General features: G+C 41.3%; 1 protein-coding gene across 1 annotated transcript in view; it reads left to right on the top strand.

Moving 5' to 3' along the window:
- The window catches only part of ALOX5 (arachidonate 5-lipoxygenase), a 36,945-nt gene extending 15,433 nt beyond the window's left edge, over positions 1–21,512 (top strand). The window contains exons 5-14 of the mRNA XM_053451304.1: positions 631–737; positions 1,260–1,432; positions 1,940–2,086; positions 3,706–3,909; positions 6,465–6,551; positions 8,699–8,877; positions 11,400–11,521; positions 15,932–16,032; positions 19,189–19,359; positions 21,048–21,512. Coding sequence (XP_053307279.1) covers positions 631–737; positions 1,260–1,432; positions 1,940–2,086; positions 3,706–3,909; positions 6,465–6,551; positions 8,699–8,877; positions 11,400–11,521; positions 15,932–16,032; positions 19,189–19,359; positions 21,048–21,227 — 1,471 coding nt within the window. The 3' untranslated portion in view covers positions 21,228–21,512. The remainder of the gene's footprint in view (positions 1–630; positions 738–1,259; positions 1,433–1,939; positions 2,087–3,705; positions 3,910–6,464; positions 6,552–8,698; positions 8,878–11,399; positions 11,522–15,931; positions 16,033–19,188; positions 19,360–21,047) is intronic.
- The last annotated feature ends 4,867 nt before the right edge of the window (positions 21,513–26,379 follow it).

Here is a 26,379-nt window from a genome sequence, read left to right as displayed (position 1 = left end):
TGCTAAGAATACTTAGTAGGTATAAGTGTATCACACTGAACATTTAGACAGAGCATAATCTATTAATCTTTCTTTTTAAGAGAATTTTGGAGTGTGGGGCATATCCAACATTTTACCCCACCCAACTCACACACCCATGTTTTCATTGGCATGCATATTCTCAGCAAATGTTCCAAGGGAGACAAAGCCGTTTCTGTCTTACTACATTTTAAAATAATGTAGATAATGTATACTACATTTTCCAGTTGGAAAATTGTTGTGCTTATCAGGCAGAAAGTAAAAAGCTGCATTGTTGATGTAGCTCTTAACAGATATGGCAAAGTCTATCTTTCATTCTAACATGCAAATGTTCTTTAGCCTTCCATTGAAAATAATAATTAACTGGTTGACATAATAAAATTCAAACATTTACATTTTTAATCAATAACTAGTTTATATAACCAAAACCCTGTTTAATGTTCTTGGGTTTGGAGGTGGTAAATATACATAAAAATACATCTTGTATTAAAGCAATGAATTGTTGCATTGTATTTTTTGCAATGAAGAAAAAAACATAAAATGTTATGAAATATATTTACAATTTTCAGAATAGATTTGTGTATATGATTTCACATAAATCTCCATTTGCAGGATGGAAAATCTCTTTGTCAATAGTTTTATGCACATGTTCCAATCATCATGGAGTGATTTTGCTGATTTTGAAAGAATTTTTGTCAGAATTAGTAACACAATATCAGGTACGACTCAATTCTATTTCTCATGTTTATGGATGTTATTGAAAATCAGCATGTTACATTCATCATCTCAGAGGTTAGTCTGTGATAAATATGGGGTTAATTTACAGTAACCTGTAAGACTGTGAAGGGCTTTTAATGTTAATAATTTTTAGGGCCACTTGGCTCTTCATGTGTTCCTATTTGTGGGACGCTTATGAAGCACCTGGGGGGCTACCTCAGCTGCGGTAGCTGATAACACATGCTCAACTTTGAACAATGGGAATTCACTGAAATTGTTCCAAGGGTGTCAAATCCAGAATTAAATATGTAATTATTTAATTCTCCTCATTCTTTTATTTAATGTGACAACCTGTATCTTTTCCTAAAGCATTCCAAACACTTGAGATGTTCCAAAAGGGCATTGCATCTGTAGACTGTTGCATGGTAGGGGGCAAGACCACCACACACACACACACACACATCAGCCCTGACTGTGGACATTCATTGTATTCATTTTTAAGTTAAACAATGTTTTTCTTGCAGAGTATGTCATGAAACATTGGCAGGAGGACTTCATGTTCGGATACCAGTTTCTCAATGGCTGCAATCCAGTGTTAATTAGGAAGTGCAAGGAAATACCAGCAAATTTTCCAGTTACAAATGAAATGGTAGAATGCAGTCTGGAAAGGAAACTAACACTTGAAAAAGAAATGGAGGTATATGTGGAAAGACTTAACACATGAGCTGTGATTGCCTTTTCCCTTAACCTTATTTGCCTGTTCTGTGAGGGGTGAATGTTCTGAAACAAAATCTGACACTTTAAAAATGGTTAATACAAAATATACTGGGCTGTCACTACCAGTAGGAGGAGCAGGTAAATGTATTTTGGCTTACCTTGTGGGATTAATAGGAAGGTGATGGAAGCAAATGGTGCTCCATCCAGGACACTCTTTTCCTCCTCATGAAGATGTATTATGATCATGTCTTCTGTTCAATGCCTATACAAGATACTAACAGTGGGTGACAAAAAAAAACAAAAAAAACCCAGCAGATTTATTTGTTAACACCTTAATCTCGCACTTATGCGACTCACGCTCATTCATAGAGTATTAGAGTTTCATACAACACATAATGGTTATTTTTTATGCTTTCATTTGTTTCTTGTAGTTACAAATACAATTTAAACATTTTAATTTGCTTTCTTGTCTTCTTCATTTCGACAGCTGGGTAACATCTTCATTGTGGATTTTTACCTTCTTGATGGAATCTCTGCAAACAAAACTGATCCTTGCACCATCCAATACATAGCAGCTCCCATCTGCTTATTATACAAAAACCTTGAAAGTAAAATTGTCCCAATTGCTATACAGGTATATTTAAAATATAAGAATTATATAAAATTATATAAAATTATAATATAAAAATCAATATAAATTCACATCTCAATGTTTATTTGCAAAAGCAGGAGCTGGCAGGGAGTTTGCTTGAGAGATGCAATTCTGGCCTAACCTATTATGCATTATAAAGGACAAAAGATATTCTGCAATGGCTTTGTCCTTGCACCATAGAGATTCAGCAAAGCTCTTCTTTCTGCTGACTTTAGCTGGGGTTGGGCCTTCATTGTGTATAGTGAAAATGAGTTGAAACCTTGAACTCTCCAAACCCTCCAACCAACTTCCAACACAGTGAAGACACCCCGCAGCATGTCCAGTATCTCACAAAATGGTCTGGGCCTGCATGAGTGCTGCCGGCACTGGTGAGCTACAGTTCATTGAGGGAACCATGAATGCCAACATGTGCTGTGACATACTGAAGCAGAGCATGATCCCCTCCCTTCGGAGACTGGGCCGCAGGACAGTATTCCAACATGATAACGACCCCAAATACACCTCCAAGAGGACCACTGCCTTGCTAAAGAAGCTGAGGGTAAAGGTGATGGACTGGGCAAGCATGTCTCCAGACCTAAACCATATTGAGCATCTGTGGGGCATCCCCAAACGGAAGGTGGGGGAGCTCAAGGTCTCTAACATCCACCAGCTCCGTGATGTCGTCATGGAGGAGTGGAAGAGGAACCCAGTGGCCAGGGCCGGCCCAAGACATAATGCCGCCTGGGGCGAAGTTTGAATTGCGCCCCCCGCCAACGCCAGGGGTCATTATCTACCCTTCCTCTATCTCCCTCCCTCCCTCCCTATTATCTACCCTACCCCCCTCTTTGTACTTCACTTACCTTTCAGCAGTCCTGCGGCGAGTCTCCTTGCTCTGCCACGGTGCGCGCCGCTTTACTGCTGAGCGGCGGTAATGACGTCATATTCCGGCGCTCAGCATCACAAGCCAACACTGAGACCGAGCTAGAGGGCTCCGCTTTAAAAAAAACTAAAGCCTGGGGGCAATTGCCCCACTCTGCTCAATGGTAGGGCCGGCCCTGCCAGTGGCAACCTGTGAAGCTCTGGTGAACTCCATGCCAAAGAGGGTTACAGCAGTGCTGGAAAATAATGGTGGCCACACAAAATTTTGACACTTTGGGCCCAATTTGGACATTTCTACTTAGGGGTGTACTCACTTTTGTTGCGAAGGTTTAGACATTAATGGCTGTGTGTTGACAGTAAATTTACACTGTTATACAGTACACTCACTACTTTACACTGTAGCAGAGTGTAATTTCTTCAGTGTTGTCACATAAAAAGATATACCATAGACGTTACTAAGATGCAAAGAGCTTGAATGAAACAATGTGTACTTGTTTAACTTCAAATATTACAGACTTTATTTTGCAAGCTACCAGGCCTCACATACAAATACAGTAATGCAGAATCATTAAGATCATGAGGCTACAAATCCTAAGGTTTTCTGTTTTTGGTGCATGGTGATTCCCTCTCTTAGTATTTTCTCCATTCTTTGTCTTTAGTTTGGTATTATTACTGCCATTATTACCTTCTGCCATTATTACCATAACAGCAACAGCAGAGTAACCGACCTTTATATTTTGTAGTTGAATCAAGTGCCTGGACCTGATAATCCAATATTCCTGCCATCAGACTCCCATTACGACTGGTTGTTAGCCAAAATATGGGTGCGTTCATCTGATTTCCATGTTCACCAAACTATAAGCCATCTTCTCCGGTCTCATTTACTTTCAGAGGTTTTTGCAATTGCTATGTTCCGTCAGCTGCCAGCAGTTCACCCTATTTTTAAGGTAAGCTTCTTCATTCAGATGTTACTATTTAGAAAAAATATGCAATTTATATTTAAGTGTGTTCCCGCTAATGTCAAGACTATCCTCATTAGCAAATAAAAAAACTTAACTTGCCTACATTTGACTGTGGAAGAGTCACATGTATTCAAGTTGATGAAAATAATTTGGATTCCCAGCAGGCTTTGAGGTGATTATTATTATTATTATTTTATATAGGGCCATCAGATTCTGCAGGAAACATAATAAATAGTTGGGTCCACTATTAACAACTTGTAGGGTATGAGCACTTCCTCTTTTCTCCTACCTTCTGTTGGATGAGTTGTAATTAAATTAACCTGCTATTATACATATTATATATCTCTCATCCCTACCCTCTGCTCAGAGGACTGGGGAGGTCAAAAGTTACTCTAAAACTATAACTCTGTGGATTGCACAGATGCATTGTTGTGCCACTCCATCACCTACCCATCTTGTTCCCTGTGGCACCATTGACTTCCAGCCCATGCCCATTGAGCCAATGGGGTTAAAAGTAGACTTGGGCACCAGGGGGCTCTTCGTGCTCGTCTTCGTGCTCGTCTTCGGGGAAAAAAAAATCTTCGTATTCCGCGAATATTCGCCTGTTCCTGTCTTCTCTTTGGGCGAATATTCGTGGACATTCTTTGTGTTCGGTTTTCCTTCATTTTTTCCGGTTAAGGGGTTAATACGGGGTTAAAATGTCCGTATAAGCAACTCTATTGGTCGTCAGCAGGGGGCTCGTCTGCCATTGGTTGTAACGTACCCGGAAGATCCCACTGGTCTCCCTGTTCTATCAGTTAAATGTCCATACGAGCGACCAATAAAGTCGTTCGTACGGACATTTAACTGATAGAACAGAGAGACCAGTGGGATGTGCCGGGTAAGTTGCAGCATTGGGGTTTTAAAAGTCAACAGAGTCGCTCGTACAGACTTTTAAAACCCCAATACTGCAACTTACCCGGCAGATCCCACTGGTCTCCCTGTTCTATCAGTTAATAAATGATAGAACAGGGAGACCAGTGGGATTTGCCGGACAAGTTGCTTCATTAGGGGTTAACTTTTTAAATTCTGTACGAGCGACTCGTACAGACTTTTAGGCTCCTAGTGCACTTGTTGCACCTTAAGGGATAAGGGGCCATGCGAGTGAGCCTATTGGTCGCTTGCACAGCCCTTTAACCTATGGATTTCCGCTCCCGTTATCTAACGAAGCATCGAAGGGGTTAACGGGAGCGGAAATCCATAGGTTCGCTGTCAGGGGTTACAAAGGCCGTGTGAGTGAGACTATTGGTCACCTGCAGGGTCTTCCTCTGGCATCAACCAATTGGTTGATGCCAGAGGAGGTCCCTGTAGGCGACCAATAGGCTCATTCGCACTGCCCTGTAACCCATGACGGCGAACCTGCGGATTTCCACTTCCGTGAACTGCCACGATGCCGAACAGGGAGACTCGCCGCAGAGGAGAGAGAAAGTGCCGCCCCTTCAAAAGTGCCGCCTGGAGCGGTTGCCCCACTCGGCTCCATTGTCGGGCCCTGGGTGGTACATTACCCATATATATGACCCTTGCCTTGATCCCCAATGCCAAGAAAAAAAAGTAGATTGTAAGATGGCTTGGGAACATGTATATATATTTATATATATATATATATATATATATATATATATATATATTCTTACATACCAGTGGCACAGCAGTGCTCAGGATTAAGGATGCAATGCACATGACACCAGTGTCCATGACAATTGTTGCTTATGAGAACTTTCCGGGTTTTGCCCAGAGACTCTGGGCCACTATGTAAAAAACTGTGGGTTGCGGGAGTGGCGCTGCAGCATTAAAAGTAGCTTGTGTCCCGCAACATTGGGGGGGCGTCTACTGACATCAGTGGGACTGCCTGCAACAGTAGCGAGACCGCACATGGGTATTTGCTTTTTTTAATGGCATCTGAGCCTGAATACTACTATTCTGGCACGGAAACTACGCTACAATATAAGATTACCTCAAAATCTATAGATCTGTATAAACGATTTGGGTTGTGCACACTTCCACTTTCTCATTAAAGGAATAATCATCATTTTTTTACATCTTTATCTGTAATGTTCTCTTTCACTCACTGTTTGTGCTGTTTTCATCACAAATGCTGTACTTTGTATAAAGCTCTCCCACTTTCTAACTTTACAGTAGTGAACCAACAGGATATACATACAATCAACTGAAACATATATATATATATATATATATATATATATATATATATATATATATATATATATATATATATATATATATATATATATATATATATATATATATATATATATATATATATATATATATATATATATATATATATATAGGAGTTCCTTCATTGTGCTCACACAGGCCTTGGCTACTATATTATTTATTATTCACATGGCGTTGCCATTTTGTGTCACAGACTCTTTAAATGTTTATGTGACCTTACTTTTTAACTATGATGTAACTTTTTACTTGTGCAGTATTTCCTTAAAATACATCTGATATTTTTATTTTGTTGTTTATTATAGCTCCTGATACCTCATGTGCGATTCACCATAGCAATCAACACAAAAGCTCGTGAACAGCTCATTTGTGAATGTGGTCTGTTTGACAAGGTTTGAAACATTTAATTGTTGAGCAAGTATGGTCTGTACGAAAGGGGCAATTTGTCATATGCGATCATCATATGTATGTACAGTTAGAAGTGGCTTAACAGTGTCCTTGTTGCCCATAACAACCACACAATAAACTGTAACATTGCAAGCATGTCAGTCTGGGTAAATCAAAAGAATGCATTAATGAGGACATTCATTCCATTCATTTACAAGCACTTGGCAAATGTTCATTATTCATTATATTTTCTTGTTTTTGTTCATTTTTCCAAACTAACTTAGAAGACCCTTATGTCCATTGGCATAGGAACCCCTAAAATCTGGGGGGGTAGTATTTTCCCCCATCAGATACCCCCTTCTTTCTCTCCATCAGATACCTCTTTCCTCACTATCCCCTAACCCACTTTCTCCCTATCTCTTTTTTGGCACAAAGTAATTATAAATAAATGATATGCATAATTATATTATTGTACAATAATATATAACTTAAAAACTGGTTAAAATAATGTACATTTAATACATTAAATTTAGGAAAAAAACAGCTAATCTTTGTAACAAAAACATTTTTTAAAATGCTTGCCCTAGGCAAGCATTTTCTCCGAGCTCCCTCTTTATTTCAATAATCTTACTACCCCGCCTTTCTTACTATCTATCCCCCCCTTTCTCACTATCTACCCCCTCTCCTCCTTCTCACTATTTACCCCCTCTCACTTCCTCCCTTTCTACAGCCCTGGAGGGGATTGCTTCATTATCTGCCCCCCCCAGCATGATTGCCCGTTCCTGTGCCCATGCTTATGTCCCTATCTCTTTTCTGTGTCAGTTCATTTAGCGTGACTCCTTCACACTGTAGTTAAAAAATACAGAATGGTTATTCTATACCATATATAGAACATACCAATTCAATACCTCAGACTCAAAGAACAACTGTCTGCAGCCAAAATGTGGCTAAGCCGTATGCAACCATATCAAGTAATCACACCACACTACGGCCAATCCACTTAACCACCAATTAGATGCAAGGAAAAATAACAGATGGTATTGGAGACACACAGCAAATGTTGATTACAGCCAATCCTGAGATGGGAATCTTGCAGTAAGAATATCTCTGTGCTGGTAAATGAGCCCCAGACACCCTGGGATGAAAGGGGTGGAACCTGAAGTAGGTGGAGTCACACAACTCCACACAACCATGTCTGTTTTAGGCTCCACCTCTTTGTGTCCTGGAACACCTGGAGCAAAAGCTTGCGTGAATTCTTTAGTTATTGTCGTTAGAACATGATGTTTCTCATTTAACTCTTCCAACAGCAATCTCTACTGAACATGGGAAATGTTACCAGGAAGAAAACCTGCACATACTCAGTAGTACCGTATTTGCTTGATTATAAGACGACCCTGATTTAAAGACGACCCCCCAAAATCTGAATATTAATTTAGAAAAAGAGAAAAAGCCTGAATATAAAGGTCTATAGGAAAGAAAGTTTTACTAGTAAATGTTAATTCATGTAAACTATGTAAACTATTTTTTTTTTAAATACAAGCTATGATTGAGAAAAATATTTTCTCCTCTCTAACAGCCGGGGAAGGTCTGCGCAATGGACGCAGACAACCCCCGCTGCTAACGGAACCTCCTTCCGGCTGCAGCGGAAGTTGCCTACGCGGATCGCGTAGACGTCTACCCGCTGCCCCGACTACACACCAGGTAGTCAGAAGCACCGGTAAGTTTGGGGGGGGTTACCAGACAGGGAGATCCAGGTCCCCTGCAGCGCTGCGGGGATCTGGATCTTAGTCTCATAGTCAAACCTATTTAAGGGCTGATTATAAGACGACCCCGATTATAAGATGAGGGTGTTTTTCTGAGCATTTGCTCTGAAAAAAACCTCGTCTTATAATCGAGCAAATACGGTACTTCCATTAAGGTCAAAGGAAGCTGAGCCCCCACTGAAATCAGTGGCAGCAACAGCAACCAATTAGTAAAACATGCGTGTTCAGAGAACATACATATGATTTCAATGAAGTCTTGAACTCCAATGACTAATATGAAAACAAGGCTGGAGTGTTTGTATATTATATCCGTGATTACTTCATGTAATTTTTTATGGATCATTTTCTAAATGCTGTTTTTTTTTTCTTTTTTTTTTTTATCCAACCAGGCAAATGCCACAGGGGGTGGAGGACATGTGCAACTGCTTTTACGAGCCATGAAGGAGTTAACATACCAATCACTTTGCTTTCCAGAAGGGATAAAAATGAGGGGGATGGAAAGCCAGGAAGAAATTCCATATTATTTTTATAGGGATGATGGCATCAAAGTCTGGGAAGCAATACTAAGGTAAGATAAATCTGTGTTGGAGTTTGTGACATGGTTAATGCAAAGGGAGAGGGAGTGAGTCTGGTGTCACAAGGATCGGCATCAGGCAGAGGCATACAATAAAGGCTAAGCCAGGCTGTCTGTGCCAATCCCCATTAAATAACATAGATTAAGTGAGTGTATCTCTGATTGGTTTCCCTTCTTATAGCATAACATTGAGAATGTAGGTACTGCTCTCATGGATAATAGGTGTGTAACCCAGTGTCACCTGGATGTGTCTTTACTACCAACTCCAAGGGAGAAGATAAGGTAGCAAATGCAGATAATGACCAAGCCGATAGGAGGTGTCTACTTTCTCCATGGAATGCTATGAGGAAGGGCCACCAAACAGAGATTGTTATTCTATTGAGATAACTGCAGGCACCAAGGGTTAACCTTCACTGTATTTAGCAAACTGATAACAATCCTTAGGATACGCTTCCCAAACTGGGCACATTTGCTTGGCGACCTGAGTTAACCTTTACTGTATACAGCCGCATCACAGCAATCCCTCTGAAACATTCATTGTCAACTGGGCAGATTTAGTCCGCTCCTGTCATCCCATCATGTCACAGGGTTGTATGCTGGTACAATATTAACTATATATAACATGTAGCTCTGCTTTCCTGGTCCTCATTTAACCAACATTTAACCACCTTCACTTACTTCTGAATGACATTATATACCCATCTCCTGCCATTCAGCTTACATTTCTTGTAAACCCACCCCTGATATGGTTCATCGATTAAAGGACAGAGTTGCCCAAGACCAACAGAAGGAAAGATCAGAAAAGGGCTGTAGACCTAGAAGCAGCAAGGGCGGAAAAGGAGAAGGGGAGATTCTGTTTTTCAAGTATATTAAGAATGAGATAAAGCTGGAAAATCAAGCAATCCCATGCTAGCTTTTCTCAGACTTTACAAAAGAGTCCTAAGGTGAGGCAGTCAAGTCTGAGCCATCTTGTTTGGTCCTAGAGATAAGGGAATGTCAGGCCAAGGACAACTGCCCTTTATACCCTGTCTTAATTATGCCCCTTTGAGGATATATTGTCCTAGCAAGGGTTTGTAATAGCTGTTGGTGAAATATGCTGGGGATGAAATATGAATAAGTTTCAGAGGCAAGGGGCAGCTGCAATAAAAAATGTTGTATGTGTGTGACTTAAAAAATTAAAGACATGGTGGAAGACTAGAGACTGCGGTCATTACATAGCGAATGAAATACTAGCTTGACTGTTTGTAAAAATTATGATTCTATTCCACCACTGATTTCTGAATTCTAGTCTCATAGTTGATTTCAGAGAAACTGCCACTTTGACTCTTCTTAGTATAAAGTATGCACTGCTCCCTTTATCATCCTAACTTGCTTGGAAGCTCCTGTACTCATCTAGGGAAGCCATTAATTTTACTTTTCTATCTTGGGAGCTACTATAAAGATACTCTTTAGAATATAATTTCTATTTAACTATGCATAGCCCTTGGTGTAGTAACCAGTGCCATCAAAAAGCAGTTACTGGGGTAACTCTCCAGTTATTGTAGAAGTACATATGATGTTTGATGAATGTGAAAAACATAATATGGATTTTAGGTTCAAATCCTTTGGTCATTCCTATCTTCCTTGTACTCAAAAATAAATTGATAAAATGCATCATGTATTTTGCAAGCTGCAAGAAGGTGGCATCTGAAATATTTGCATATACATTTTAAGATAGTATTAAAAATAATATTTTACTTTTTTGGCCAAAATTTCAGTACTAAATAATGAGATTGGTTCAGCTTTTCTATTTGACATGATGCAAGTTCCCCCAGACAGATTGTCATTTTCCTGCTTAGTGTCAGTATGTGTCAAATTTGTATTGCTCAATAACACTGTCTGAAAAGCAATTTAACAGAAGTCTTGCATGTACAGTGGAAAAAGCAAGACATCAGCTGCAGCTATGGGATGTGGCTGCCAAGCGACTCACGAGCATACTACCCAATAGGACTACCCAATGGACCCTACAGTGCTACCACTTATAATGAACGTGGTTAGCTTCTGGGGTCCAATTTGCTAATCGTGTGTCACATACATAGTTGGCATTGAAAGGGTTAAAGGAATGATTCCCATTTAAACCACATGACCATGCTGCATAAATATCACAAAAACACTGAAAAAATAGATGATAAAAACAACGTATCAATTATTTTTAGGTTGTATGGATTTAAATGTAATTTCTATTAAAATATACAAACACAGACGTAGATAACATCTTATCTTAACCATCCAGACCTCCCATTGTTCCTGATATAAAGACTCAAACATTATCCAGTCCTCGGTCTTAGATTCAGGATAGCCTTATTCCTATGCAATGCGTATTCTTGCATTTTATTGACCTCTACCACTTCTGCTTGGGAGGCTTCTTCCACCATTAAAGGCTCTTACATGCTGAAATATGTTCTCTACTAGCTGTATATATGGACTTACAAAAATTACATTATTACTTATGTAAAATTGTGTTTATTATTTTGTAGGTTTGTTGGTGACGTGGTAGACATCTATTACAACAATGATGAAACTGTGTGTGAGGACATTGAACTTCAAGCATTTGTGAAAGATGTTTATGTTTATGGACTTCGGGACAATGAAGCTTCAGGTACAAAAGTTAACTTTTTTAAGTCTTTTAATTGAGTTTTGCAAGAACCAAAGAAATACAGTAAGTAACAAACATGGTGTGACCCCGGATTTGTCTCCCCTGTCAGTTCCTGGAGATATCATCAATGATTAACAATGGTTCAACATTACAGTGAGCACAATGCAATAGAGGGGAAATGGAAGGTCTCAAAGTCCGCCCCCGCCAATTCCCTCAGTCACAAGGTGTTATGTTCTGCAATAGTTGTGTACTGATCCAGGATGTTTCATGAAAAGTCAATTTGATGTTTGAGTGGATGTTCCAGTATTCTAATAGAATTGTCCCATTTTTTTAAAAAAATGTGTGTCTTTTTCTTTGTATAGGGATGCATCCAGCCAGTCTGAATAAGTGAAACAATTAAAAATTATTCTACCCTTGGTGTTAGAATAATTAGAATTTTAATAAAGACCGTTCCACGCTTCCATGTGGCGAAGCCACCAGTGAAGCTTCCGGCGCACTTCCTCCATCAGATGTACTGGCTGATCGTATGATGGGGGCTGAGCTTTGGATGTGATACAATAATAAAGGGGACTTGGGAAAACCACCTGGATGGATGATGAGAGGAGACCCACTATTTGAGCGAGATTCCAGAGAGGACAGACCTCCTTGCAGTGTAATGACCGAATCTCTTTGGTGATGGAGGTAATCTTGGACGTAAGGACGTAAGGACCTACTGGCAAGAGACTAACTCTGAGTTGGTGGAGCTGACCACAAAACCCTGTTCATGTAGAGAACGGTCGACAAAGTCTGTCTGTTCCAGAAAAGTGGCCCTCTGCTGAATGAACAGGAGGATGTTGTTGAGGTAAACGATAGACTAAATCCCTGCGCCCTGAAAAAACCATAACCGGCTTAAGTAGTTGAGTAGCCGAAAGGGAGGACCTTGAATTGCCAGACATGACTTTACCAGTGAAACTGGAGGAATCTCTGATGGTCTCAGTGGATGGGGACCGCTAGTTAGGTGTCTTTTAGGTCCAGTCTTGTAAACCAATTTCCTGCTATCAGCAGTTCCTGCAGCAGATGGATGCTCTCCATTTTGAAATGGTGGTTTGCCACAAAGACCCTGAGGATGATAACCAGCCAGAACTCTCCCGATCGCTTCCTTACCAGAAAGATGGAGCTGAGAAACCCCAGAGGTCCTGAGGCTCTCTGGATCGCATCTTTCTTGAAAAGGCTGTGGAGCTCCGTGTCCACCATATCCTGCTCTGTGCGACTCCTGTGACGTGGCGGAGGAGAGACGAAATCTATCTGGAAACCCCTTACCATCTGGGGGATCCAGAGGTCTGATGTAATCCACTCCCAGTTGTGGTAAAAATGGGAGATCCTGTCGGCAACCTGCGGAAGAGAAGAAGGGAAGGAAGCAGCAATACTCACCATTGTGGGATTGTCCTCTAGTAAAAATGCGCAGCTCCCCTTCCTCTGCCTCAGGAAAAGGATGAACGTTGACCAAAAGATCCTCTAAACAAGGGCGCCGGTTGCCCATAGTTCCTGGAGCCTGCCAGTTGGTAAGGGCTGGAGACCCGGCCCGGCAGTCATCCAGATCTGGTGGCGACTCTTAAAAAAGCCTTCTCATGGAGATCTTTGCCTTACTCCATGATGTCATGACAGAAACATGACGTTTGAGCTCCTTGATGAAGGTGACTCCAAAGAGGAGGCCCGTAGCGGCTGCACCAAGCTCCTTGGAGCCAGCTCGGCCAGGCAAGCGTCCATACGGAGGAGGGATGCCTTCTAGCGCTCTATAGAGAGAGCCACGTTTGCTTTCCCAAGGAGGCAAACTGAGAGCATTGCCCTGTCCTGTATGAGGCTAGGGTCTAGGCTTGTATCCTGGAGGAGGTCCCGGTCTGCCAGAGAGAGTATCTGGGTGATCAGCCCCACGATATCAAGGAGCTTCTCCTGAGCCGACTTGAGGCCCTGCTGCAGACCCTTATGAGGGTCGCGCTTACTGTGAGACAGAAGCAGGAGAATGTTTGGGTTGTACTCCGCAGTGACCGCAACCTTGTCCGGGAGGGTGGGCCAGGGACATTTGGCCCACAGTTTGTTGCATACCTCTCTCTCTAAGGGCCTGCGCAACCATGTGCCCCAGTGGAGCCAATTCTGTGGCCATCTTGAAGTGGGGTCAAAAAAGGGCAGCTCCCAAGGGATCTAAGACCATGTCTGGTTGAGCCGAGGTCGTGTTAACAAAGATGACATTGACTAGTGGAGCTTACCCACCATGTATTCTCGCACGCGCCCTCTGGGGGAATCTGGTACATCGGACAGAGCGGATTCGACCAAGTCTCCTGCACGCCACTCATCCAGAACAATCAAAGGCCCCTTTGAAAACTCCTCCACCAAGAAATTGGTGGAACCCCTAGGGCCTGCTAAGGCTGCAGCTGGTTTAGGGCATTTGGCAAGCGCCTTGCCTTTACCAGCAGAGGCACTATTACTCTTCCACGGGCATTTCGTTGTTTGGAGCACATCCTCAGTCAGTCTGACTGATCCTTTGTGTGCTCCGGAGGAGCAGGGGGCGTCTGCGGAGGTGCCCAGGGGTGCCCCATGGAATGCCTGCTGTGACTTTAGCCAGGAAACATTCCATGAAGACAACATTATCTCTTGAGACAAGAACGTCCCCAAAATGGCCACCAAGGAGAAGATAATGGAGGAAGATGCCCACAAGGTAAGAAAAATGGAACTCAAAACAAGAAAGAAGTACCCCCCACAAGATATATAAAATGAGAGGAGAAAAGGCTAACAGGCAAGAAAGAACCCTGCCAGATCCCCAAAACGGATATAGGAAACTCCACAACTGATAACAAAGCTGCATAAAGAGAGGGGTGGGGAATTCCAGGGGAAAGAGGATGGCAATTGGAAACCACACAATATAAGGATAAAAAGGCACATGAGCCAGAAAAAATAAAAAGTAACCAACTGATACGTGACGGAACCCTCCATCACTGGGGCCACTGTAGAGGCCTTAGAGCCAGCATCCTCCCTACCGACTATGGGCCCTGGCTTTGTAAAGACTTCTGTGTCTACCCCCAGAAGTATATCATCTCATCACTTGCTCAGGGGATTATCTCTGGCAGACAGCCAGGATATGCAACCATTATAATATATTATAATAACCAGGGAGTAACCACCATTGTTTCATGGTACACTAATATGTTGTATAAATCAGTCCCATCCACCCCCCTCCAGTTCCACCACTACAGACATTTACCCCGGCCAAGCCATCCCTGGCCATTAATAGATAGTGGAGATTGGGTCCCTATTGTACTGATAATCCCTTTACTGACCCTATTGTCTCTGGGAGGCAGATTAAGGGGGTGGTTGTGTACCCATTGTATCCCAATATCTTGATTTATGTTAAACTGTGCTTTGCTGGCTATATCCAGCCATGTGTGTGAAAAATAAAGTAGTCTTCATTTTGGTTATACCCTACACTGAGTCTCGGCTAGTGACTGGGAAACCGGGAAAAGAGTGTGTTGTCCCAGGGAGCACAAGTCAGCGGAGGTAGTCGGTGGGACTATCTAACTCCGTGACAAAATATATTACAATATTACCATATTAAATATATAACTTCTGATATTTTATGATGTCTTTGTTGTCAGTGAGAACTTCCCTCTGTGTTAAAATGTTGGGATAATAGAAGAATACTAGATAATAGATAATAAAATGTACTGCCTAGATGTAGAAAAATCTCTAGACCCATGTGGAGTTTACAGAAGGAACGCGTATAAAGTTCAGAAAGTGTTGAACAGAACCCATCTTCGCCTGATATTAGAAATAAAGTGCAGAGTTGGTACCATTTGTGACACTTCTAATTTAAGAAATGTGTCATCCTAAAATGACATTCACATGCATCCAATTTCATGAATTTCCTGGAAAATTTCATAAGAAAATATGAGGTCCAGACAACGGAATCAATAATCACTCAGGGTTGTATAGGAGATTCAACAAAGTAAACATGCTAGATTGTTTCTGAAGATTGAGCACTGGTGAACCAAACTAACTCATTGAGCTTTAATGGGGGAAGAACTCTAGCAGGTGAAACACTACAATATATGTATGTCCCATGCAAAATGTGGATTCTTGTCCAGAACAATTCTTTGCATGTGGGTGTAACATCTTGTCTCTACACTATATTTATGTCTTTCTTGGCTACTGATTCAGCATTCACATTACATGTATTTAGTTTGTTGTTGGTTTTTTTGTGAAGAACACCAAAGGTAGTCTGATATTGGGATGTCTTATAACATACATCTAAAAAAATAAATAAGATTTTGGATATTTGAGTTCAGTATTTCAGTCCTTAAACATATTGCAGATCTCAAGATCTTTAAAATTCAACATAGTTGAGAATCTTACATAACTACAATAATTCTTCCTTATTTGCAGGTTTCCCAAGAACTCTGAAGACAAAAGAGAAACTGGTGGAATATCTCACCTTAGTGATATTTACTGCTTCTGGACAGCATGCAGCAGTGAATTTTGGACAAGTAATGCATTTTTATTTACATTGCTGTGGCTTTTGTGAACACCTATAACTGTTTTTTGATAATATTTTGTTGATATTTGTTTCTAGTTTGTGCTGTACCTTATTTAGTAATGGTAAAATAAACACCATAAATGATTTAGCATTTCAAACTGACCAGTGTATTATGAACAAATGTCACTCAAATAATAGCAGCGCTAAATCTCAAAGTTAAAAATTAAAAATAAATTATTCCTCAGTAAAAAAAAAAGTTAATGATATTAGCCTTAAACTGGGAAATCACCCCTATCAATTAACTGTCTATTATCCACAGTGATACATAGTGATAGTGACATTAGTGATCCTTGGGAGCAGTACAGAATGTCACATTCATGAGAGGTTCATTCATTCCAGAGGTTAGAATTTCAGTAGTAACTGGGCCGAGGCTGTCAATCAGGGACACCGGGCGAATGACCAGTGTGCAGCTGTCACCTGATCTACTGTCCCAGCTTCAAACAGACATCCTAAATTCTTTAGAGCAATTGTATCTTAGTCACCCGGTAAACTTCCACTAAAGGGCAGAAGAGGAAAGGACTGTCCCAGTGGCTCTGTCCTTTTGCAGAAGCCCACACAGAAGCCATAATAATACAGATAGATGTGTGGAGAAAGTAAGGTCCAAAAACTCTTTCTGAGCAAATCTGTCTTCACTGTTCATGCCTCTTGTTGAACTTCGGCAAAAGGGTGGAGCCTCTGGAAAACATTAATTGTCATTACTATGTTTCATTATTATAATGCTCCCATTAATTATTTCATATGATTTATACCACTGCCACTTAAACTGTTTGGTGCTGCAATGCTACTGAGTACCTTTGTTACACTGTAACTGACAGTGACATTTAGTGTATTTAGGTTCTGTAAGCTTGCTGGTTCTTACAGCATAGAAAATACAGTATATAGGTTGGAGGAAAAAAGAGAGAGGGGAGATATAATAGAAACATTTAAATACTTAAATGTATATACAGGGTGAGAAATGTTAGAATAAGACAGGGGTGTCCAAGTTTTTTCTGCAGTTGGCCACTTCATCAGAAATGTATGTGTGTGTGGACTGCACTCATTTTTCACTGAGAGAAAATATGGCCTTTTAGCTTTGCAATGCATATTAATACAGGGTTAATTTGGCAAAAATGAAAAAAGCAGTGGAAACATTTTTTTGATCAACTTTTATATGTCATTCTATCAATACGAAATTACTTAAACAGTAAAACAAAGTCAGTCCACAAACCATATAAAACAGGAGTGTCCAACCTGCGGCCCACCAGCTGCTGCAGGACTACATCTCCCATACTCCTCAGCCTGCCCCTTAGCTGAAAGAGCATTGTGGGAGATGTAGTCCTGCAGCAGCTGGAGGGCCGCAGGTTGGACACCCCTGATTTAATCCGGCACATTGGAGGCAGGGCCGGATTAAGAGCATCACGGGCCTGGTGCTGAGGATTTTGGTGGCCATTTTATAGAAATAAATAAAATATGCAGAATCTTAACTCATTGGCATCGATGTGTACTGGATAAAGAAAACATCCGTGCTCGTCAGATAATACAAGATCAAATCTTATGTGATGGGATTGGGAGCAATCAGAAAACACCCAAACACACACCAGGAAAGGCTCTGCCACACCGACACCCAAGCACACACCAGGACAGGCTCTGTCACACCGACACCCAAACACACATATAGACACACATCAGGACAGGCTCTGCCACACTGACACCCAAATACACACACACCAGGACAGGCTCTGCCACACCGACACCCAAAAACACACACAAGGACAGGCTCTGTCACACCAACACCCAGACACACACCAGGACTGAAGCATAAAAAAAATATTTTCTACACTGCTTTGTCATTAACTGCCCCTTTTGTATTTTTACCCCCTTGTGTATTGATGCCCCAGCCCAGCCTTCTTTAGCAACCTTGTGTATTGCCCCCCTTTGTGCTTTTATGCCCCCACACCCTTATATATTGATTTATGTGATGCCCCAGCCAATCTCCTTGTGTATTGATGCCCCCACTGCCATGTGCATTACCCCCAGCCACCCCCCCTATTGATTTTGTAATGCCACAAGCCAGACACCCCCCTTTTGTATTATTTAATTTTTGTCCCAAGGGAATCCCCCCCCCCGTGAATATTGGTCCACTTTCCTATAACCCCTAACAATTTTTTTGGTAATACTTACATTTTTGCTGGTTCCTCTCCCTGTCAGGAGGAACTCTTCTGCGAGCTCGTCCCCTTGAACGTCACGTGTTAAAAGGAGCTGACAGCTGAGGCACTGCTGCCCCTGGGCGGTCTGTGCACGCCGGCCACTTTAACTTCGTTAGGCGGCCGGCAGAAGTGGTCTTACAGCCGCACAACGGCTGCTTTGAAAGCGGCCACCCGGAATGTGAAGTTCAAAGTAGCCAACGAGCGGCCGCTTTGAATGATGCTCACACGGGCCGCACCTCGAAGTCTGGCGGGTCGCAGTTGGCCTGCGGGCCACATGTTGGACGCCCCTGGAATAAGAGGTCATAGCCTAAAACTAGAGGGTCAAGAGGCTGAGATGTAATGTAAGGAAGTACTACTTTACAGAGAAGGTGATAGCTGAAATGGAATGCATAAATGCATAAAGCTATTTTGACCAAGGACTGTTTGGTGTTTAAATCCTTACATCAGGAAGAATTGTTAGACTAGATGGGCCAAATGATCTAAATCTGCCACTGAATTCTATTTCTGTGTTATTTGTTCATATGGTGAAAATGTAAACAAATAAACACAGTAAACTAATGTTTTACTAAAGTAAAAATGTTTAAAATGTTTAAAATTACACAAATATAGTATGTTTATCCAGAGCAATGACTTTAATGGTAATAGAAAGAGAATTTAATACATAGGTAAAGTGTATTAATAGAAGTTAAAACCTTGTGTGGAGTAGAATCCTAGCCACATTAACAGTAGTTAGTTTGCAGTTGCGTTTCAGCCCCTATTCATAATGAAGGCCCACCCCTAATGAGGTTCTACCTGAACTCTCCTCTGCCAACAGGAACCTACAACCCTGGCTCTGAGCTGATGTCTTCAACGTAACAATTATCAGTAAGATAATAATTTCATAAACATATCATCCTGTTTTTTTTTTTTGTTTTTGCAAGTATGATTGGTGTTCCTGGATCCCAAATTCTCCACCCACCATGCGTTGTCCTCCACCTACTGAGAAAGGTGTAGTTACAATAGAGTATATTATCGAAAGCTTACCAGACAGAGGCAGATCATGCTGGCACCTTGGAGCTGTATGGGCCTTGAGCCAGTTCCAAGACAATGAGGTAAGTACATCACCCATAACACCCTACCCTGAATGTGTTTCTAGGTGCTTGTGTCCAGGAAGACATTTCTAGAAGTTTTTTCTGCATGTAAGCCATTCATGACAAAATTTACTAGGACAAAGAACCATTAAGATCAACACATGGTTCACTTTCTGCACTTCAGATTTGGCCCACATGCAAGCCACTTGTTTTTAACTTGGCTGCCAATTTACACTCTTGTAGGTATAATATCCAATCAGCAGCATTCCAATCATAAAACTTTTCAACATCATGCCAAGCTTTTCTGAAGCTACCGTAATGAATAGAACACAATGGGTTTCTTCCAGTTATTTTTCTGTTTGTTCACTAACCAAGTCTAAACCATTCTGTGTGGTGCCAGTCCACAGTACCCTATTATATGGAATTAGATTTTTGCTATGTACTGAACAAAGTAATGTATCTTTAAAACTAATAATTGTTAAAAAAAATACATACATTGTTCCTATGATCATATGTAAAGGGCAGATTTCCCCTCACAAACAACTCAAAGATGAGTGTATCTGCAAGTTATTTTGTGTCAGGGTTCCATCCTGCCAGCCTGGACTATGTGATATTTATCAATTGTCATGTCTACCTGCAGCCACTAGTGGCCACCCTTCCCTCTCAGGAGCTCCCCTTTCTAATTTCTTGGGACAGCAAAGCCACATTACCTGGGTTTACCCTGTAATGTTTATACCTACTCTGACGTTCAGTCGGGGCTTTTGCATTGTTTGGCTTGGGTTCCTGTTAGCCTGCTTGCAGCTAAAGCTCCATGTACTTCATTCTGATCTCCTGTGTATGACCTTGGCAATGTTCACATAGATTTGTGTACCAGACCCCGGCGTGTGTCAGAGACTTACCTACTTGTCCAGCTGCTTCCATGCCGTGTGCCCTGCCTGAGGGATTCCATACCGTGTGCCCTGCCTGAGGGCTTCCATGCCGTGTGCCCTGCCTTTGGGCTTCCATGCCGTGTGCCCTGCTTTTGGGCTTCCAAGCCGTGTGCCCTGCCGTGGGCTTCCAAGCCGTGTGCCCTGCCCAAGGGCTTCCAAGCCGTGTGTCCTGCCTGAGGGCTTCCATGCCATTTGCTCTGCCATTCTGAGTTCCTCTGTCCTCACTACAGTTCCCCTGTCCTTGCTACTGTTCCCCTTTATTCTTCTATCCTGGCCTGGGTCCTGAGATTTTGTGAGTGTTAACAAGTTAGAGCGTATGACCTCAGTTCAGTCTAATCAGTCAAGTTAGCTCTTAAGTCAAGTGACCACTAAGCTTCATAGAGAGCAGACCCCATTGTGTTTTGATTGTTTGAATTATATTAATCATTCTAGCCATATACAGGATAATTAATGTGTTGTTAGGACTTCCTGTTGTAACAAATTTGTGGAGAGTTAAGGATAGTAACCAAAGTTCTATCTCCACAAACCTTTAAATGATTCTGCCTGAAAATATGTGTGTGTTTTTGGATGGACCATGTCCATTGATCTTCTTTGTCTCATTCTGTGCAAGAAATAAAGACGTAGTGTAGTTCATCAAAGTAAAAACAAAAATGATCCTACATAATGCCTGATAATTACTTACAATCCATCTTTTTGCACTGCATTGAGTCACATGCAAGTATATAATGCATGCAGTAACTACTTGGCCAATGTGTATTATATTTTGCTTTCTGTTTCTAGTTATTCCTTGGATACTACCCAGATGAGCACTTTGTTGAGAAATCAGTAAAAGAAGCAATGGCCAGATTCAGGAAAAGGCTGGAAAACATCACAAGTTTCATTCAAGACCGAAACAAGAACAAGAAGCTGCCTTATTATTATCTTTCTCCAGACAGGGTCCCAAACAGTGTTGCTGTTTGAATTGCCCAAGACATACTTTTTATTTTATGGAAGATTGGATTTGTTAGTGTATATTGATGCTATCATTTCATTGTATATATTGAGCTGGTATATTTTGGAGAACGTTAAGTAATGGATAACATGATATACAGAACATTGATATATCTGTGTCAGCTTAAATGAAAATGGAGACCTTGGTCAATGTTGACACCTGTTATTGGAAATATTTATCAAGTTCTTTAGTGCACCAACGATCAATGAAGTTACCATAGATGCTTGTAAAATAAAAATCTTACCAAATAACAATGTGTGCAATATTTTGTATATATAGCCACCTACAGTAGATGCTGAGACTGGCATTGCAGTTATATTGATATAGCTGTTATCTTCAATATACAACTGGGATGAAATCATAAGCCATTTATATTTATTACTTTACGTTTTTTTAAGTCTGAGAAAAATGTAAAAATAGTATTTCAAGTTTAGTTAAAGCACATATCATTCTTTATAACTTGTAAATCATACAAGGTTCACTTCGGCTTTTCAGATTATTTGAGGGTTTTTTGGCAAGTTTGTCATTTATTATAATTTATATAATAAAAAGTACATCATAATGTAACCTATGTGAGCTTTGTGTGTAATCTACATGCATGAATTCCCACAAATATTACATATATATTATATATATTTCTTTAGATGCCATTATTTTGATCATATCATATAATTTACTATAAAAATACTGTTATTATAAGACAAGGTTTTTTTCAGAGCAAATACTCTGAAAAATACCCCTCGTCTTATATTCAGACCTCAAATAGAGGTCTGACTACAAGACTAAGATCCATATCCTCCGCATCGCTGCAGGGGACCTGGATCCTCCTATCTGGCAGCCTCTGCTGCTGCCGGCACTTCCTCTGGGGGCTTCTTTGATGGAGCACCGGCGTGACATGAGGGATATAGGGGGTATATGGCATATCTGGGGGGCAGAGCAGCAAGCCTGGGGGCAGATGTGCATAACTGGGTGCAGGTTGGCAAATACAAGTAAATAAAAACAAAAAAATCATTTTTCTCAATCATAGTTATTGTTAAATATGAAAAATAGTTTACATGTGAATTAATATGTACTAGTAAAACATTTAGCAGAAAAACTAGACACCCCAGGGTATTTCAAATGCTAGTATTTTAATTCTTCCCATTCACCATGCTATTAGGTACTCCTTGCTAGTAACCCCTTTTGCCTTCATAACTGCCTTCATTCCTCAGAGATTTTGGTCCATATGGACTTGATGGCATCATGCAGTTGCTGCAGGTTTGTTGGCTGCACATCCATGATGCGAATCTCCCATTCCACCACATCCCAAAGGTGCTCTATTGGATTGAGATCTGGTGACTGTGGAGGCCATTGGAGTACAGTGAACTCATTGTCATGTTCAAGAAACCAGTTTGAGATGATGTGAGCTTTGTGACATGGGGCATTATCCTGCTGGAAGTAGCCATCAGAAGATGGGTATACTGTGGTCATAAAAGGATGGACATGGTCAGCAACAATACTCAGGTAGGCCATTGCGTTTAAAGGATGCTCGATTTGTACGAAGGGGCCCAAAGTGTGCCAAGAAAATGCCTCCTACACCATCACACCACCACCAGCCTGAACCATTGATACATGGCAGGATGAATCCATGCTTTCATGTTGTTTACACCAAATATATAGATACTGTGAAGTTTTAACCTCCGGACAAAACATAAAATTAATTGGCAATATTGAATATAACAAAGTACGTAGCTACTCCACATAGGGGTAGAAATAACCTGTATAATATCAAATCAAAAACTATGGCCCCAGCAGGGCTGAATGACAAATTGACATTTTCCTTATTTATTTGATATGTGATTTTTAAATACATGTAAAGTGAAACTACTGTTCAGTTAAGTGTGTGAAGTGAATAACCACTCGAATACTTTGAGAAGTGGTATTGATAGCTAGAATGCTAAGATATCAGATTGGCTTAAGGCTATGGTAAATATGAGGGTACCAGATAAGACTACTGTCCCTTTAAAGGGGTGAGTGATTTATGGTTTATATCCCTTTTTGATCCACAAAGAGTATATGCTTGGTGGATACAATCACTGCAACTATACACTATGTCAGTGAGTACATAATTTTAATTGGGGATGGTTATTGGGTATATTATAATTAAAACGTGAATGTCTATAGACATAAGCTAGTAGACTTTATCAGGTATAAATGTATGTTTGCTCAGGCTTGCACATTTTTTTTCACAGTATTATAAATGATAGATTTACAATTTATAGAGTCACTTTTTATGTTATTATTATTTGTTCTTACACTATTTATACCTACCTGTTACTACCATGATTTGATATTATACAGGTTATTTCTACCCCTATGTGGAGTAGCTACGTACTTTGTTATATTCAATATTGCCAATTAATTTTATGTTTTGTCCGGAGGTTAAAACTTCACAGTATCTATATATATATATATATATATATATATATATATATACCGTATTGGCTCGAATATAGGCCGCACTTTTTTCCCCCACTTTAAGTTTTTAAAGTGGGGGTGCGGCCTATATTCGGGCTCTAGCGCCCGACGCCCGGGACATGTAGTCCCGGGCGCCGGGCAGGCAGCGGGGTTAAGATACAGATCCCCCGCAGCGGTGCAGGGGACCTGCATCCTACTCCCCGATACGCTCAGACAGCCTCCCCTGCCAGCACTTCCCACGGGGGGGGGGGTGCAGGCACGGGAGGTTATCTAAGCGTTTTACCTCTGCCCCCCCCTCCTCGACTTACCGGAGCAGACTCCCGGGTGTCTTGCGGGGCCGGCGGGAGACATTTACGCAATACGCGCATGCAACTTCCGGTACCGGAAGTTGCATACGCGTATTGCGTACATGTCCCTCGCCGGCCCCGCAAGACACCCGGGAGTCTGCTCCGGTAAGTCGAGGAGGGGGGGGCAGAGGAGGACAGCGGCAGCGGATCGCGGGGAGGGAGGACAGCGGCAGCGGATCGCGGGGAGGGAGGACAGCGGCAGCGGATCGCGGGGAGGGAGGACAGCGGCAGCGGATCGCGGGGAGGGAGGACAGCGGCAGCGGATCGCGGGGAGGGAGGACAGCGGCAGCGGATCGCGGGGAGGGAGGACAGCGGCAGCGGATCGCGGGGAGGGAGGACAGCGGCAGCGGATCTCGGGGAGGGAGGACAGCGGCAGCGGATCTCGGGGAGGGAGGACAGCGGCAGCGGATCTCGGGGAGGGAGGACAGTGGCAGCGTATCTCGGGGAGGGAGGACAGAGTGGCAGCATGTTTTTTTTGGTGCTTTTTTAAAGAAAAAAAACTTTTTCTTTAAAAAAGCACCAAACTTTTAGGGTGCGGCCTATATACGGGGGCGGCCTATATCCGAGCCAATACGGTATATATATATATATATATATATATATATATATATATATATACGAGCCTAGTTTTCTAATAAGGCATCATATCACTAGACACGAATAATACACGGGCATTTCACTTAGATCTCCGTATCGGCACAGATTTATATTAGACCAACTATTTGGTTAATTTTAGTAAACGTTGCCATGACGTCACGTGCATGTGCACATTGTTGAGATACACGCCGAGCTTGGTGATTGTGAACACTTCAGGTGCAGTAAGTTCTGTTCCTAATGATTGTAATTACACATATTATAATTGTTAGACACGCTATGTCTCTGTTATGTCCTGATGAAAGTCTGAAAATAAAAGACTGAAACGTTGACTTGTAACACAGAGTTTTGAGAGATTTATTGAAACCAAGTCCCAGGAGTGCTGGTAACTAATTTTGGAATTTATATATATATATATATATATATATTTATTGGCATTTTAAGTGTGTGGAAAAGAACACACAAAAATACTACTGCAAGCTTTGATAAAGCCTGGAGGTAAAATGTGTGCATGGAAAGAGTTAAAATACTAGCATTTAAAATACCCTGGGGTGTCTAGTTGTCAGGATTCGGCCCCAGCCCTGCAAATTGCCAGGCGTGGCCGCCCCTTTTAGAGGTCTGCCTGGAGTTGAACACCTCTCCACAGCTTGCTGTTTTGTTTACTTGTGTGTCTGTATTTTATGTACCTTTGCCCTCTTTCCCTTATTCATCTGAGGATCTCGGTTCCTCTCTCCTCTCCCCATGTCCCGTTTGAGATATCCTATCCTTGCTTAAAGGAGAAGCGTCTGAGGATCTCAGCTCCTTGCCTTGTTCCCTGTTCTTTGTGGCATCCTGTACCATGTATGTCTTGTCTGGTTATGTTTAGAATCCGTGTTCTGTGTATTTATGTTCAGCTTTGTTTGTTATGCTATATCCAGGCCTCCCTCACCTGAAGCCTTTGTCAGTACCACACCTGACCTAACCAACAGGCTTTATTACCCTCCCTCCCTCACTTGAAGCCTATGTCAATACCACACCTGACCTAACCAACAGGCTTTATTACCCTCCCTCCCTCACCTGAAGCCTAAGTCATTAACCTACCTGACCTTATCAGCAGGCTTTATATCCCTGCCCCTCAGTAACAGAGGTTTGAGTTCATTAAGTTACTTTTGAGCCATAGTTCATGACTGACTCTTGGATTTACCGTTTTGCCGGACTGCCTATTGGATTTAAACTTTTGCCAGCCTGTTATCGTTTTGACTTGGAATGCCTATTGGATTTACCCCTTTTGCTTGCTACCTGTCCTAGGCCCTTTTGGATTCTTACCTGGACTATTCTAACTTTGTACTCCACAGCAGTCTATACTTGATATGCCTCCTACTCTGCTGCTCATGGTGAGATGTATCTGCTTTGTTTAAAATACCTATATTCAAACATTAAGCTTTTGTCTCATTTTGAAGTGTGTGTCTATCACTGTCTGCTTTCTTACACTCCTGTGCCATGGACTCCAATATCCAGTAAGGGCTGAGATATGATGAGCCTGACACCAATAAATAAATAAATAAAAAGTAAAAAATAATAATAATAAAATATATATATATATATATATATATATATATATATTACTAAACTACAATGACAGCTACATGAAAAGGTTTTCTCTAATTTTAGTAACAAAGAATTCAGTTTTTTTTGTTGCTTTATTGAGCTAAATTGCACTTCACATATCAAGGCATAACATATG

This window comes from Spea bombifrons, chromosome 11 (assembly GCF_027358695.1).
Source record: "Spea bombifrons isolate aSpeBom1 chromosome 11, aSpeBom1.2.pri, whole genome shotgun sequence".
Classification (NCBI taxonomy): Eukaryota; Metazoa; Chordata; class Amphibia; order Anura; family Pelobatidae; genus Spea; species Spea bombifrons.
This window is presented reverse-complemented; position numbering and strand designations above follow the sequence as displayed.